Raw genomic sequence first — 16,986 nt, 5'->3', positions numbered from 1 at the left:
ACTGGCACTCGTTCTTGATTTCAACAGGCCTTAGAGTAAGGAAGAAGTTTGTTTTGCAAAGACATTTCAAGTATTTCTTGCTCATTCAGCTGACTGCTTCACCTAACTCGGGGGAAAGCAGTGGTGATAACTTTCTTCTGTAATTGTTCATGTCAATATTTTCATACTGATAAGAATCACATGAATAAGTTAATGAGCTCCAACACATGGAATATACGACAACAAACACACTGGCCTTGGAAAACAGAGAAGCCCCAAGGCCAAGTGCATGTTTATCTTGGCTGCCTCTGGAAGGTGTGGGGCTGTTCAGCAGCAGTGTGTACATTTCCAGTCCAGGTAAAGCTCATGGCATGGCCCACACCTGGTGTTTGCTCTCCTGAAGATGCAGCCACTGGGACACTGGGCGACAACACAATGCCCATGTGTGCCTCACGTGCACAGCACTAAAGCCAAACACAGTTGCAGGCTTACAATAAACAGCTTTTGTTTGCTATTCTGTAGTGATAAAGAAGGGGAAATAGAATCATAGAATTGTTAAGGTTGGAGAAGATCTCCAAGATCCCCAAGTCCAACCCCAGCCCACCCCCACCAGACCCACAACCACGTCCCTCACACCTCCACTGCCCTGGAACCCCTCCAGGGACGGTGACCCCATCACCCCCTGGGCAGCCTATGCAAACATCTCACCAATTTTTCTAAGAAATTTTTCCTAACATCAACTTGAAATGCTGGTGCCAAGCATCCTCCAGGCCACACGGCCAAGTCCACAGCATACTGTGAAACTGCATTGGATGGAGTTCCCTCCATGCTTTGAGAGCTGTGGTTTCCAGGTTCACAGAAAGCTTCATTCTTGACTTGAACACGCAGATGGAGGCCCAGAATCCTGCAGCATCATTATGAATTCGAGTTTCTTGCTTTTCAATGGATCAGGTTTTTGGAAGGGAGCATTCAGCACGAACAGAAAAATCAGATCCTTCCAAGTGGTCTCAAGCTGAACACCCAAAATTTAACTCCATTGAGGGAGAACTAGTGAAGTCTGGGGGAGCAGCTCCCCTGCAAACCCTCGCCATCTCAGCAGGCAGGGCAGCCCAGAGGAACAGCAGCTGCCCTTGGTGAGGTCAGAGCACAGTGGGCTGATGGCATTCTCTTAGAGCTGCTCCTCAGCCAACTCATCCCTGGTGCTTGCTCTGCATTTGTCATCAAATGCATCTTCCTCGAGAAACGTTGGAGAAAAATCAAGGGATTTGCATGTTGCTGTGCCCATGACACAGCAGTTGGATGCTGCAATCCTATACAGAAGAGCAGCCTTTGCTGTCAAATATTCACCTCTGAGACAAAAGCAGTGAAAGGCAGCGGGGCATCAATCATATCCAGCTTTTAGGGTCTTACTGAAAGCAAACAGCACCTAAACCATACACTGTCATAGCAGTGCAGCAACTGCAACGGCATTCAGAAAGAGGACAGCAGTCATCTGGGTCCAAATTCACTCACGGAACACAGCAGCCAAGAGACTCAATTAAACTCCCCAGTGCTTTGCTGTCTGGTAACTATTGTTTTCTTTTCTATTCTAAACTTTGCAGGTCCATAGCATCTGCAGGCGGCAGCTGTGTAACACATCTGCCAAGGCAGTGTAACAGCGCCTTACATTTTACAACATTGGCCAAGTATTGTTTGCAACTACAAAATACGCTTGGAGATAGCTTTGTTGTGAATGAATAATAGCTCTTCCTGCCAGTGTTGCTGCGTAGCCTAGGAAACAAAACTGAACCAAATTAAATGACAAGCGTAAAGGATCACGTTGAGCTTCTCCGTGATCTACTTGTTCTCTGTTTTCTGTCCATTTGGACGTCTACACCCAAAGCAAAAAGGTTGATTTGGTGTCAGGGGAACGCGCAAATGAGCATATTTGTAACCTATTTCCATATCCCCTGGAGACTTTCTGGGTTAACTGTGGTCATCAACCAGCATCTGGTGTCACAGCATGTTCCACCACAGCCCCAAGTGTAGAGCAGGCCCACACAGAGCAGTGACAGCCACAGAAAGGTGCTGTGCTTGGGCAGCCTCAGTGAGGACTCCTCCAGGTTGACAAGGGAACTCATGTCTGTGGCCAGCATTGCTGGGAGCTCCCAGACAGCTGCTGGAGCACGAGCTGGGCTGGGGTATGAGGATTCAGCCCTGCCTTATCTGGCATGCACAGGAGTTGGAACAGAAATCGCTCAGAGCAGAGCACTCCATCTCTCAACCCAATGCAATGCAATGAATGCTGTCTCCACCTCTCCTGTTGAAGTTGTTCTGCGTTGCAAAATTAAATATTCATTGAGGCAAAGAATGGCAACACAGCCCTACAGCCAGGCAGAAGGACCAACACAGCAGCCTGCCATTTGCCCTGATTCAGTCTGGATAGCCATACCCCATTCCATAGCTGTAAAGAAGCACTGAGAAGGAGCAAGCCTGCAGCCCAGTACTCAGGAAACTCACTCTGGATAAGTGTCATGTGAAATGTAATCACTTGCAAAAGCCCAGGGGTTCCACCAGGAGGAAGGGAAGAAATCCATGCCACAGCAATGGAGGGAACATCTTGCTGCAGGAGATCCAAGTCCTTGGGGCATCCCAGCCACCAGCTGCTGAGCTTTCCAGCTTGAATAATTTCAAAAAATTCTGGATTCAATCCAGTACACAACAAGAACCATTGTCACCCTTCCTACCAGCCATATCCAGAAAGCAATGTGGAGGGAGATACTAGAAAGAACATCCTCTCACCCTGTCTATAAAGTGCCCTCCCGTGCACAGCCCGCTGGTGGGAAGAGCCTGCACAAAGCCTGCACAGCAGCACTGTGCCCACTGAGGGAGCTTGCAGCTGGCTGCAGGGCACAAGCAGTGCAAGGACAGCAGGCACCCCTGCGTCCTCTGTGCATCTCCCCAAGGAAGCTGACACCTGGATCCAGCCTGATGCCTGCACCTGTCCCAGGCTGAGTGCAGCAGGGCAGGCATGGGTGCACGCAGCAGCCTGGCCGTGGGCCAGCAGTGTGAGGCTGCTGGTTCTGCTCGTGCTGTTCAGCACAACGTCTTCCTTAAGGAACATATAGCAGATAATAGGACATTGTGCTGCTCGGAACATAAGGCCCATTGTGTTTACAAAAGGCTTATTTGCAGGACCTGGTTTGGGCAGAGGACTGACAGCTGAGGTCTGGAGGCCCCTTCCTGGTTCTGAGACAAAATTCTTCAGTAGCTGGGAGTAAATCCTGCTGCGGTCACATTTGCAGGTGATCTATGCTGCACGCATAACCTTCGGCTGTTTCTAACATCAGCCACGCAGCTCTGATCCACCTCGAGCCATGCACACTACGCCCAGGCACATCCAGCAGCTCACAGCCCCAAACCATGCCACCACTCCCCAGGCCAGGGGAGTGACACAAAAAAGCCATTAAAATATGGATGGCAGAAAGCTTCTGTACCTGGAAAGCCATGAGCCCCAGTACCCACCGCGGTGCCGCATGGGGACAGCCCCTGTCCCACAGCCATGGGCTGCTGACCGCTTACCACCACAGCCACACCACACGCAAACCCATTGCGCACCTCTCAACAAGCCTCAGTCCACGTGGGTTTCTCAATCCACGTGGCTCCCAGGCGTCTGACAGAGGAAGGAGCTGCAGCCACACACGCCCAGCATCAGCACAGGGGTGGCACAGAGCTCAGAACTGGCTGGAGCAAAATGCAGGGTGCAGACGGGACAGATCACACCAGAAGCATTCATCACAGGTGGGAAACAGAGGCAGGAACATCTGGCTCGAGCACCTCAAATCCATCCAGGGATTCAACAAGCATTAGAAAGCTGCAGGAGTGTTAGTGCATCGCTGTGCTGGATGCCACTTGACTACACCTGGCTCAAGGACACCTTAAATTATCCTCTGTCAGAGCAGGCAGTTTTTTAAGGAAAGGCTCCAACTGCAAGCTTGTTCTTTTGCTTTTCCCCAAGCACCCACTCCGGCGGAGTGTAGGAAGCAGGATATGGCACCAGATGGTCCTCCCTGACCCAGTGCCTGTACTTCTCCTCCAGGGCCTCCCAGGGCTCCACTGCAGAGGATGTTGCAGGCCAGGCACAGATCCCACACCTGGGAGCAGCCACCAACATCTGAGAAACTGAACAGCAGAAAAAGAGTGAATCCTCTTTGAAAGGCTTCAGATTTATAAAGAATGATGATATGAGTGGAAACATAGAAGAAAATGCTACGTTGTGCTCACTGAGCATTCCAGCTGAGGGGGATCTCCCCCAGCCAGGAGCAAACAGTGGGCAAACCGCAGCAGCTCTGCTCACAAAAGGCCAGTTGAAAGTAAACCAAACTACAGCCAGGCTTACACGTTATCTCCTGTTATTGCTGCAGCTCCTAACATGGGGGAACTGAGCACTGGGTGCTTGGGTCTGCTCACATCCAAGCAGGCAGCCTGCTTCCTCACATCACCCCTAACTAAGCAAAAATGGGGAGAGACAGAAGGCAGCTCAACCATACGTGAATTTGCATCTATTGCAGGAAATGTAATGAAAGTTTCTCAACACCCACCCTGGTGGATTCAAACTCAGTGTGGGAGTTGAGAAAATTTAGCTCCTCAAATTTATAATCCTTATGAGCTCCAGTGTGTTCTTGCTTCTCTCCTGCTCCCCATTTCCGTCACTCTGCCCTTGTGCAGGCTCAGCACCAGGTGCTGCACACTGCAGCTCCATGCTCGCCTGCCAGCTGTCCACCAAAGCTGTGCTAGCAGTGATCACCTCCCAGGCAGCGCCATCGGCCTCCACCACACATTGCCTTCAGCACAAAGGACTTCCCAAGCAGGCTGCTGCAGAGCCAAATAGAAGCTAGTATATGCATCAATAACTGCACATCAGCATCCAGTACTGCAGAAGTGTTGGTCTTTCCAAGCCAAATTCCAGCTTTGTGCACCAACAAAGTAACTCATCATACGTGTAATAGCAGTAAATCCTGGAGCCTGAGAACACCTGCTTAGAAACCAGGAATTAAGTGCAGGGAAGTCATTGGAACAATGTATTCACTTTCACAGCCCACAGAGCAAGGAAACCAAATTGTTACAGCCAGGTTCCCACAACGGCATAACCTGGGAACTCTGCTGCAATTTCAGGAAACTAAAAACAATTGCCCTCAGTTGAAAATGCTCAATTCCGTCCTTCCCCTGCTGAGCAAAAGCCCATATTCAAAGCCAGACTGCTTTTCCTGCAGCACGAAGAGGTTGGCAGCACAGGAACAGCCCAGTGCTCCTGAGTGACCCCATCCCCAGGGACAGCCCCACAGCTCCCCAGCAAGGGCGGTGCATTGGAAGGCTCTTCTTCTTTCCCCCACCGTTTAACACCTCGGTTCCTCCCCTCCCACACAGCCCTGCTGTCACTTCTGTCATTGCACATGAATGATGAACGGTTAAACCACAGTTGTAGCAAACGTGACTGATGGAGAGGAAGCTCATCCCACGTTCCCTGGCCCCATTGCCAGCGTCCCACATCCCCTGCAGCACCGGGGCAGGTCGGGTGACAACAGCACTCTGCTTCCACAGGGCATGAGCTCTACACACGTGTAAGGCTCCGTCAAGGAAGGAAGAGCTCCAAAATCCTTGGGATGTGTGCATCAAACTGTATGGCAAATATGGGAGGGCGTAAATCACCTTGTGCTGGAAATAAGCAACAGGTTTCCAGTACTGATGTATAAAGAGAAATAAAGCACAACCCCAGATAAGGCTCAAAAATCAGTGAGGAGGGAATAAACCTCCCGATTTAATAATATCTCATGACTTTGGGCAACTTTAGTCAATTTCGTATCTTTTTTCATGCCTCGTCTTAAGAATCTATGCATATCCTACATCATATGTCCAGACTGTGCGGCTCTAGTCATACAGCTGTGCCTTTGGGGAGACATTCTGATATTACAGAGGTCATCTGCCAAGAGCAGCTCACCAGGATCCCCCCAGTATCCTGCTCCTACGAAACACCATCTGTGCCCCATTCGTGTGCCAGCAGCCCCTGTGCAAGCACTGTGGGTGCTCCGTCACCAACATCAGCACAAGGAGGACTGGGACTGTTGTATTTTCTATCACAGCCATTCAACGACATCCTCTGTCACAATGATCACCTCTGTGCTTCCCCATCACATTCACAGATGCAGAGTGGCACAGGGCAGTGTGTGATGGGAGCAGAGGGTGCTTTGAGGAGAGCATTCCCGAGAGCTGCTCCCAGGAGCAGGGGATGCTTTGCTAAGTCCACACCTGCGGCCTTTCCTCCTGATCAATTCCTCCCGTGCCTTATGCTGGTCTTTGCAAAGAGGTCAAGGGAACTGGAACGGAGCTGTAAGCCTATTTTGGGTCAGTGTGTCTTTCCTGTGCCTGGCACGGCTCCAAGCACACTCCAGCTGTGAGCTAATGAGGAGCAACGAGCGCCTTCACCTCCCAGCAAAGTATGCATCCTCCAGTGGCAATGGAGTCACCCAGAATGCCACCACCTTCCCCAGCCATTAAAGACCTCCCCACAGAAATCCAAAAATCTGTTCTCCCCGCAGATAAACAGAACAACAAAAAAGAAGTCAATGCTGCAGTGTATGAGCAGATCATTGTCCATCAAAGGACGCATTGTTGAGGCACAAGAGCAGCGTACAGCCCAGGGCAGCGGGTCAGGCTGTGCCCTGCCATTACGGAACTACAACCCAGCACATCCTGCAGCTCTGGGCATCCCCTGGCTTGGGGTCTGGCAGAGCCAAAGGCCCAGGGATGGGGCATGAGGCTGACACCAGCTGCACGTGCTCTGCACACACCGCTGCTTTCCTACTTTGGAAGCTCAGGAAGGGCACATCACCATCCTGAGGCTTCACAGAGCCTTCCTCAGTTGCAGCTGTGGGAAATTGTAGAGGGGGGCACCTTTCTGCTTATCAAAGCTCATCTCCTCACTTCAGATTCATCTGGAGCGACACATTCCAATAACAAAAAGGAGATGTCAGCAGCACAGAGTGGCACAGCCTCTCCTTGAAGAGAATGAAGCCACTCAGCACCGGTAATGGGGCCCACAGAACCAAAAAGCCCAGCGTCCCCGTATCAGCCTGTGCAGAGCCCACCGGAGCCTTCCCGGATAGGCGGAGTTCAGCGCCCGCAGCACCGCGCCCGCATCCCGCTGCTGAACTCACACTTTCCGTGCGAGAGAAGTTACCACCTGTGGGCTCCGCTCGGTGCCCGCCCGGAATAGACCCAGCCGCGTTTAAATGATCTCCATTAAGAACGTGAGCGCAGCTCCACAAATAGACCCGGGCCGCGCCGGGGACAGCCCCGAGTCCGCACGGAGCCCGCGCGGCGCCCCGAGCCGAAACCCCGCGGGGCAGCGGGCGGCAGCGGGCAGCACAGCGCAGCTGCGCCCCGCCGCCCCCCGGGCACCCGCAGTCCTTCAGGGAACCGATCCCCGCACCCCGGGACTCACCGGCGGCGGCGGCCTCCAGCAGCGCGGCGGCCCGCAGCAGGCAGTAGTAGCGCTCCATCTCCCCCGCCGAGGTACCCCCCGGCGGGGGCCCGGCCGGGGCCGGCGCCAGGGCCATGCCCCGCGGCAGCGCTCCCCCGCCGGCCGCGCTCCGCCGCCCCGAGCCCGAGCGCCGCCGCCGCCGAGGCGGGGCTGGGGAACTGGGAGCCTCCCCTGCCCGCCCCGAGCCCGCCCCGACGGGCCGCCCGCCCCGCCTCCCCCGCCGTCTGCCCGGCGCTGCTCCCCGCGTCCCGCCCTGCCGTGTTGTGCCCGGCGGTGCTGCGTCGCCCTCGGCCGTGCAGGGGCTGCCCGCGTCGGGAGCTCTGTGGCCCCGAAGGTGCCCGGGGCGCGCAGGCCGAGCGCAGTCGTTGTTTCTCATTGTCATGCCTTCTGCGTTTCCTACTGCAAGACTAGATTTTCACTTCATCTGCTTCTCTTACTCCCATCTCCAAAACAAACTAACAAACAAACAAACAAGCGAACGAAAACCCAGAGTGCCATGTTTTGATCCTCAGTCAGCAGTATTTTAGAAAATTCCTTGAGCAGTACTAAGAACTGTGCCAGCAGTAGTGCAGCAGGAGCAGCTGGTGGTCGTCCCTCCATACTCAGCTCTGCTGATGCCGCACCTCAGTGCTGTGCTCAGTGTTGGGCCCCTCACTAGAGAAAGACATCGAGGTGCTGTGGGGTGTGAGCAGAGACGGGCAATGTGAGGGGTCTGGAGCACCAGTCTGGTGGGGAGCAGCTGAGGGAACTGGGGTTCCAGCCTGGAAAAGGGGAGATTCAGGGAGAGCACATCATCATCTACAGCTCCCTGGAAGGAAGCTGTAGCGAGATGAGGGTTGGCCTCTTCTCCCAGCTAACAGCAACACTACAAGAGTGAATGGCCTCATGTTGCACCAGGGGAGGTTCAGGCTGGATGATAGGAAATACTTCTCAGAGAGAGTGGTTGGGCGCTGGCACAGCTGCCTGGGGGGCGGTGGGGTCACCATCCCTGGAGGTGCCCACAGAACGTGGAGATGCAGCACTGAGGGATGTGGATAGCAGGCAGTACTGGTGGTTAAGTTGGACGGTTGGACTAGATGATCTTGGTAGTCTTTTCCAACTTTAGTGAGACTATGATGCTATGATTCTAAGCCATGCACGGCTGCATCTGACCAGCACACAGCACCCACCTGAGCCAGCAGTTCTCATGTCCCAGTGCCGAGGTTCAAACGATGACAGCTCATTGCCAACAGCAGCCAGAGCTGCTCAGGAAGCCAGCACAGAGAAGTGGATGTTCCTGTTTTTCCAAAACAACCTTTTAATTACGCTCTTTACTATAATAGCAGCCTTTTTCCAACACTACAGCAGCTGGGGCTATTAATTTAGGACCCAAGGTCTAAGGATGGTAATATGGAAACACCATATTTCAGCAGCCTTTGTCCCTCCATGCACTGATACAGAATTTTCCAAGGAAAAACCACCCACTCAGTCAGCACTCTTTGTTAGAGCAGATCCTCGCTCAGCTGGGTTTGAACCATTTTCTGTCTGGCCATAAGGGGCATTTTGTACAAAAAGGAGAAAGAGTTCATGTGCAGTTACTCATCGAAAAAGCCCAATTCAGGGCACAGCAGTAAAACACAGCTATAAAACAGCCACGCGCGAGGCTGTGAGCGTGCAAAGGCAGCTGTGCTGCATTCCTCTCGTATTCTTATCACAGAAAGGCTGTTTTCCCTCAGCTGCAGCAGCTCACGCAAAGTGAGGCCCCTCAGAGCACATCACACAATGGTTTGGGCTGAACGGACCTTGAAGATCCTCTGCTTCCAAGCCCAAGGCACACACCTCCAATTGGGCCACGTTGCCCTCCTGGCCTTCCAGGGATGGGCCTCACTGCTCTCAGAGCAAAGCATTCCTTCCTTCTACCTCTTACACATCTCCCCTCTTTCTGTTCAAAGCCATCTCCACAGCAGAGGTGCTGTAGCCCCCCCCAAGCACCCTTCCAGCTTCCTACAGACCCCCAAAAGTCTCTCTGTGTCTGCCTCTGTGCAGAGGGCTGGACAAGGAGGTGAGCGTTGGCCCAAAGCCTGCGTGTCTTAAGGCTGTGCCTCCTGGTGACAGGATCTCCTGTGGAGATGGTTCTGAATAAACGAATCAGCTCTTTCTCCCAGCACATATTTTATTCTAATTCAGGGAAAACCTATTGCTACAGTGTATTTTCCTGGCTTGGCCCAATCCTAGCCCCTGGACGGCCGCTGCAGGCACACTGCTGCACTGCACAGCATCAGCTCTGCAGGTTCATCTCTGCACAACAGATCCTTGCAAGCTGCCGACTGTGAGCCCAGCCACAAACCCAGCCTTTCACCTCCACACCCAGACTGATGGACAAAAGGAGACGGATTTAATTCTTAGGGTGGTGCTGGGAAGTGGAAAACCTGAGCCAGCTGAATGTCATCTGGAGCCTGCCCAGCCAGGAGGGACCCTGGCCACACTGATGCCAGCTCAGCATGCCACTGCTTCCATCAGGACTGGGATTTTATTTCACCTGCTGAACCAGTGCAAAAAAGTAAAGGACTCCTCCATGCTCTCCCCACATCTTTTTCTCTGCTTGAGCCAGGCTATATTGCTCTAACCCCTGCTTTTGGACGGAGCACACACACACACACACACACACGGGTGCCCACACACCCTTCCTGCAGGCCACAGCATATTTTCCAGCTCAGCAGGTTACCAGCAGACACGGTGCTAGCAGCAAGCTCCAAGCAGAGAACAGAACAGAGGTTGGCACTGCGCACACCATGGGTGCAAGCACACCTCCAGCCCTCCTGTCAGCATCCCAACCCTCAGCACAGCGGCCCTCCTTGCTGAAAACTGCCTTACAATTGCAGTAGTACTCAATCTCCATTTTAAGGTGAAGTGGTGCACAGATGTTTTAAATGCTAATTTGCAGCTTGGTGGAGCACCACACTCACTCTGACTACTCGCCTGCAGCCCTCCAGCCAAGTTTCACTACCATTCCACGTCAGCTATGAAGAGGCTCAATGCGTGTATCCAGTTTCCAATAGTACCAGCTTCTTCTTAAAGGTTATAGTTTGTTTTAAATAGCACAGCCATCTGTCCCGCAGAGCCTCATGGGAGCTGGAGAAATCAAAGCAGCCAAAACAGAATTTTTACACTGGCTGTCAGTTTTCATTACGAACATTTCAGCTTGGATCAGACACGTGTCCTAAGAAGTATGCGTTTGTCTTGTGCCTCACACCAGCACCACGAGACCTGCTGGAACCAATTGCATCAGTGGAGTCTCATCCATGGAAACAGCTGCCCTGCACTTCACTAGCTGCATGCACCTCACCAACCACAAAATAACCCTCATTTACGTGTTTCTAGCCTTTGAGCTCAAAAAACAGCAAAAAAAGTGAAAATAAATAACAACAGAAGTTAATTTGTTCCGAGTAGCCATAAAACAGAATCAATGCAGAGCATTAAGAAAAAATCCTCGTGCTGTTACCAACAGCACTGCCAATACTGTGCTGACAAAAAACAACACAGAACCAACCAGTGGTCCCTCAGCACAGCATCACTGCGATGAGCCCAGCCCAGCCGTGTCAGCATCTCAGACCTCCTTCAAAATCCCCCCCGTGGTGCAAACCGCAGCCAGGGAGGCCAAGGAGACAAAACAAAATGTTGTATTAATCAGAACAACATACCAAAGTTTATTGATTACTTCAAACATAAGTTTCCGTAATGAAAAAAGAGCAAGTTGCATTCATAAAAGGTAACATTCACATTCAGTTTCTTTTATATAAAGCAACATAAATGTATAAAATTGCATTAAAGTGAAAAAAACGTAAGGTCGCAGTCCTTTTTTTTTTTGCAAGAAGCTGAAAATGTATCTTCTCATTGCCTGTATATCATTTACACTTTGTATACACTGCATGTTTGTATGTAAAAAAAAATCCATAGCTGGGAAATCGGATGAATGGTGCAGTATTAGGTAAGGTTTTCAACAGTAAGTGTTTATACAAATTCAATTTCAAGCCTGTACGCAATTCCCAGTCATTTATAATATTCTCATGACAATTAGGATTAGTTTTTGACAAGCAGCTATGACTACACCACGTTTTTCCATTATCACATTACATTTTTAGAGGGAATCTTCATTACTTTGCTTATCTTTCAGTGTCACTAGCCAGTGAATAAACTTCAGGGGATTGATCTGAAGACCCCCAGCCGTTTTCCTTCAAGTTTCCCCACCGATAAGCCTGTACTGGCCTTCCAGCTCCCTAATGAGCACCGTAACAGTGCAGCTCACCTTACGGCATCTGAATAATGATCACAGCATTACCACCGCATCACTGCTGCTTCCCCGTCCTGCTGGCTGATGCCCTCCAGCTGGTACCACCACCTTCCTTTGCCTTCTCATGACTCCAGCATAGATTTCCTGTTTCTCCTGAAATTTCATGATACATCCACAACCAAAATTTCCGTTCTGCTCTTGCTGCTAAAATAGGGTCAGTTCCTCTGCTGGTCTGTGGAGCTACACCTGTGTGCCAGCTGGAGATCCAAGCCCAAGAAAACCTGCTTTTCCCCAAAGGAGCTGCTATTCATAACATTTCCCATTAGTACCAACTTACTTTTCAGCATGCATGCCTTGGGAGTTGGATGCACAGCAGCAGCAACAGTTTGCTCCAGACTGATATCGGGCACTTGGAAATGACAATAGAAATTTGGTTCCAAGAAGGCTTTATCTCAGCACAGCCTGCAGCCATCGGCCTGGTGCAGTGGCTTTATTTGGACATCACACGTCCATGTTCCCCCTAACCTAACAGCAAGGCTTCCAGCTGCATCTCACAGGAAGAGAATTTGACCCAAGAAGAACACAAGATAAAGCAAACTGAGAAGCGGGCTGTCAGGCTTGGGACCACCAGGGCTTGGAATGGTTTTGAATCACAGGAATTGCATTTTTCAGCGCCTGTGTTTTAAAGGTTATGTAAACACAAGTCAGCAACTGTATATTTAAGGAGAAAGGTTAGATTTGGCATATAGAGCATCTTCATTGTATTCATCGCATACTTGATCTCCAGGCACCACGTTTTAGCAGTAAAAGTTGAGAATCGGGCAAGGGCTGCAAGTTGAATGGTAGGTCTGCGGGACGAGCTAGAAAAAAGGAAAAGAAAAAAGCTTTGCCCATGGGACACATGCTGGGAGCACAGCTCCTGGCTTGCATGCAGCAAGGGGTGCAATTGCAGTCACTGTCGAGGTGACCGCGCTGGCGTTGGGCTGGTGCAGAGTAAATAATACAGCAGACCTGTCCATGTCCATGTCCTGCAGGGCAGCCCCAGGGGCTGTGCATACCCCTCTGCTCCTCGCACTTGCAGCCCTCTCCCACACAGGCTGAGAACTTGTGTATGCAGGCATGCCTGCAGCTGATCCACATCCTGTTTTCACAGCACAAAACCATGAGTTCCGCAGCCAGACAGCACGAGACTTGATTCTTCAGACAACTAACAGTCCGTTCCTTAGCAAAATCTGAAGAAGGGAATGATTGATCTGGCTATAATTCATCACTTCTTCACACAGAAGCGAAGCAGAATCTGCTGCAGGCAGAGGTGAGTGAGCGCTCACCACAGTATTTCCACGGCAGCCCCCAGCAGGGCAAGGGGCAGGCAGTGCAAAGAGCACCTTCCCATGCAGGGTGCTGGAACGCAGGGCACTCCAAAACTGCTCAAGGCTCAAGAGAGTGAAAAAGCTGCTTTTTCTGGATGTCTGAGAAGTCTGAGGGTCGGGCACCTCATCTCTGCTGCACCAACCTAAAGGTAGAAGTCCTTGCTAAAGGTAGATTTAAAAAGAACATGCCAATTAAAAACCAAATTAAGTGTAAAATGAATCCACGTATTCCTTTTATTTTAAAACCGACTTCTTTTTTCTTAGTGCAAATAACTCAAGATGCAGTGTGATGCCCACAAGTTCACTGGCACCATCCACGTCCCTGCAGCTGGCTGAGGACACACTGCCACCAGAAATCCGCAGCATTTCGGCAGCTGCTCACTGCATTAATGTCAGCACAGCCACAGCAACCAGGAGAGCCGGGCTGGAAGCGTGGCACAGCCCAGCATTCAGGCTCTTCCCTCCCCATGAAATTTCCTTTTACCACAAGCAGTCCCGGCACGTTTCCTTCCTTCACTTTTTGCCAAGAGAAAGCCCAGCAGCACGGAGGATCAAGCAGCTGCAGGAGGATGCCCAGCACCTGGGCTCAGAGTCTGTGCTACTTCTTTGGTCAGGCAAAGCAAGAGGCTTCGGCAGCTCCCTGCTGCTCTCGGGCAGAGCTGCAGCGGTCGGAGGAAGCCCCCGTGTGACGTGGGGAGGCATTGCTCTCACTCTGATCATGCTGCTTTTGAAGAATTCCAAAAGATGCTTTCTCAGTCTCCAATTACACAGACTTCTGAGTTGGCAGAATTATGTTTTTCTTTTCTTTTTTTTTTTCTTTTTTTTTTTTTTTCAGGGGGGGAAGCAACAAGACCAAAGATGAACAGCTACTGTGGCCAGTGCCTGGCTACTGCTTTGTCAGCATGGCTGCTTACAGAGCTTGGTAATACTCAACAGAACCGGTACATTTTCCTGCAGGATAACAATTGCACTATTTGGATGGAGCATTTTAAAGTATCCTGAGAGGATATCTTTCTGCCAGATTAGTAAGAGCATCTTCAGTCTTCACATAACCATTCTCTATACGTTTGTATGACACTAATATAGGCAGATCAAAGATGCCAGTCTGCAAAAATCAGAAGGAAAACGCACATATATTGCAATTGTCACATTCCCAAAACCACAGTAAGCCTTTTGGCATATTTTAGAAAGGAGAAAACAAATAAATAAAGGGAGAAGAAGAATGATTAGCCCACAATAAAAGTGCCAAACCTCACTCACAGCCGAATGGGAGGGTGAAGGACTCTGCACGGGCTGCAGAAAGCAGCGTGGAGCCCAGCAGCACCCAGACTGAAGTTTGGCAGCCGTGCAGCTGCTTGCTGCCCTCCCTATAAAGTGGGCTCTCTGCAGGCTGCCATGTGTGCAGAGGAAGGGGTTACAGAAAATCCCTGTGTTGATGTTTGCAGCTGGCAGCACGCAGCCACATCATGTCTCACCTGTAGGCTGTGAATTCAGTCAGGCACTTTTATTTCTCTGCAGCAAGAAGGCAGCTGGTGGCTTACTACGATGTTTAGAATGGCACAGTAGGATGCTCCCTGTGTGTGTAGCTGCATACAGACACAGAGCCATGCCTGCTGTACGTTATGCTGACATACAGACAGGTACACACTTAGTTTCAGTCTATTCAGATGAATTAAAATGTACTCATTTCTATCTGACACAACAGCATGCACCATAGAAAATGGGATTTTTATACTATTCAGATGCAATTTTGGAATCATTTTAATAGCTTAGACTTGAATACTCCACTGCAAGTACATGAGCGCTTTTACAGCCCAAATCTGTTTTCTCATGCTGTTAATGTTAGATCAGAATATTGGCTATACTGAAGGATCTGCTTATATAAAGCAAAGTGCTTTGGATCGAGCAGATCTGTGCACATACAGGATTCTGAAGAGTAGGACACATCCCCAAATTAAAATGCATCCCAAGCATTGCATCTCCGTATCACAGACAGGTGCCCCACACCAACAATCAAGAGGATTACGAGAACCACAGCTTAATTGATTTGGGGATTACATTTGGTTAATCAATGCCTTTTAAAACCACCCCAACTCCTTAGGGCAGGGTACCTGTTACAACACATTAGACTCATCTGAGAACGTTCTTAAAAGAAGTGGTGTGACAGAAGGTCTGGACGACTTGGGCGCCTTCCTACTGCTCTGCAACAGCGAGGCAAAAACACTTGTAGCACATGTGACACGTTACCCTGCTGCTGTCCAACAACAGCAGACACACTCACGCTTCTTGCAGCCAGCTATGCTGTTCCACACGGATGTAACACCACACGCTCCCTAAATACCACCGTGATCATACGGGCTGGGTTTTCAGTGCAAGTGGCACCGCTTCCCAAATGGTTCCCTTCAGGCTTTGAGGTTTATACTACAGCTGCTTTCAAGGAGGAGCCTGCCTTGATTTCCTCACAACTGGTGGTTTTGTAACAGTGAGTGACAGCAGGGATGCGTTGTGTTCGAGGTGCTCGGCCTGCGGGAAACCCTCTGTAGGCAGCAAGCCAGGGAATGCCACTTGTGGCTTAGTGCTTGTATACAGAACAGCTGCAGTGATAACAGAGTTATGTACAGGGCAACTGGGGCACTTGGGAAGCTCCTCTGAGATCAAGCAAGCATGAGCTGTTTGCCAAATCATCCAGAAAACAAAACAGAGCCCACTTTGCTCCATGCCTTGGAGGAAGTAGCATCTAGCCCTCTAAAACCAACCTAAATGATGTAGCAGCACTGATTTCCATGAGCAGGCACAATGTGCCTCATCTGAAGGGCCGGGGTAAACCCAAATTTGTGAGCAATGCCTGCCTGTGGTTCCCTGAGCACCTTGGGGACGCTGGGCACGGAAGCACCACCTGCACCCATGTTGCAGGTGCTGGGCATGAGCAGCTCAGCCCAGCTGGTGTGCACCCACAGCAGGGACCAATAGGGGAGACAGACAAAACACTTAAGCAAAAGATTTAAATGAAAGCAGTAGGTGTGGAGGAGAAAGCAAGCTCTTGCCAGGTGAGCAAATCTAAACACAGGTTTTTGAGCAGCAATGCATTAGAAGGAGGAAGCAGAAGAGTAAGCAGCACATACTGGCTCAGAGGGGAAATCACCTTATTCACTCCAAGAAAAGCTGTGATTGCTGGAAGTTTGAGAAAGCATGAAGATAGTGGATGTTCCTGAGGAAGGAAGGCGCTTCGTTACCTAGTTCACAACAGCACAAAAGACAGAAAATTGCAGTACAAGACAGAAAGGCAGAAACCAAAGAAAATAAGAATGCGCCTTGCAGTTAAAAACAAACAAACAAATAAAAAAACACAACAAAAAAGCCCCAAAACATTTCCACGTAGAAAATTTAATTAAGAGTGAGCAAAGCTGGCACTGTCATACAGAAACCCAGTCCCCTACAGTTTAAGAGCAAGCTCCACAACCTGGCTTCGGTCCATGCCCTCCTCCCAAAGGGGACCTGAACTCTCATGGTGTGGGCTCACGAAGCCAAATGAGTGCACTGATCTGGCTTTTCATTGAAGGCTCCCCTTGGGAAACTGATATTTGTTTTCCAGTGTTACAGTGAGGAGTCTCAAAAAGGGTCTTGATTTAAAATCCCCTACCTGTGCTGCCGAGCTTGGTATCTGACAGCTGACACAGACATCTAGAGCTGGCATCTGCTCAGGCATTTTGTAAAGCTCTCACTTGAAATGTACATTTAAATAAGGCTCAGCCTGCCTTTAGTTTAGTATGCACATGCGAAGAGACTTTTCTAGTTGACACTTACTGTTGATTTACAAAATGATTTCACAAGAGCCTTTTTAAACACAT

At 50.4% G+C, this 16,986-nt stretch overlaps 2 protein-coding genes across 9 annotated transcripts in view; both read right to left on the bottom strand.

Annotated features, from left to right (window-relative positions):
• MCF2 (MCF.2 cell line derived transforming sequence) overlaps positions 1-7,601 on the bottom strand; it is a 48,772-nt gene extending 41,171 nt beyond the window's left edge. For both annotated transcript variants that reach the window (XM_052673661.1, XM_052673660.1), the window contains exon 1: positions 7,460-7,601. In XM_052673661.1, the coding sequence (XP_052529621.1) occupies positions 7,460-7,574 (115 nt within the window). In that variant the 5' untranslated portion in view covers positions 7,575-7,601. The remainder of the gene's footprint in view (positions 1-7,459) is intronic.
• A 6,326-nt stretch (positions 7,602-13,927) lies between these two features.
• ATP11C (ATPase phospholipid transporting 11C) overlaps positions 13,928-16,986 on the bottom strand; it is a 48,137-nt gene continuing 45,078 nt past the window's right edge. For 5 of the 7 annotated variants that reach the window (XM_052672854.1, XM_052672849.1, XM_052672851.1 and 2 more), the window contains exon 29: positions 13,928-14,243. In XM_052672854.1, coding sequence (XP_052528814.1) covers positions 14,127-14,243 — 117 coding nt within the window. In that variant the 3' untranslated portion in view covers positions 13,928-14,126. Of the gene's footprint in view, positions 14,244-15,249; positions 15,340-16,280; positions 16,372-16,986 lie in introns of all 7 variants that reach the window. The other 2 variants (XM_052672852.1, XM_052672853.1) reach the window with 2 other exon arrangements.

The sequence above is a fragment of the Tympanuchus pallidicinctus genome, unplaced genomic scaffold (assembly GCF_026119805.1).
Source record: "Tympanuchus pallidicinctus isolate F22 unplaced genomic scaffold, pur_lepc_1.0 scaffold13, whole genome shotgun sequence".
In the NCBI taxonomy this organism is placed as follows: Eukaryota; Metazoa; Chordata; class Aves; order Galliformes; family Phasianidae; genus Tympanuchus; species Tympanuchus pallidicinctus.
Note: the sequence above shows the minus strand (reverse complement) of the source record. Positions and strands in the feature narration are given on the sequence as shown.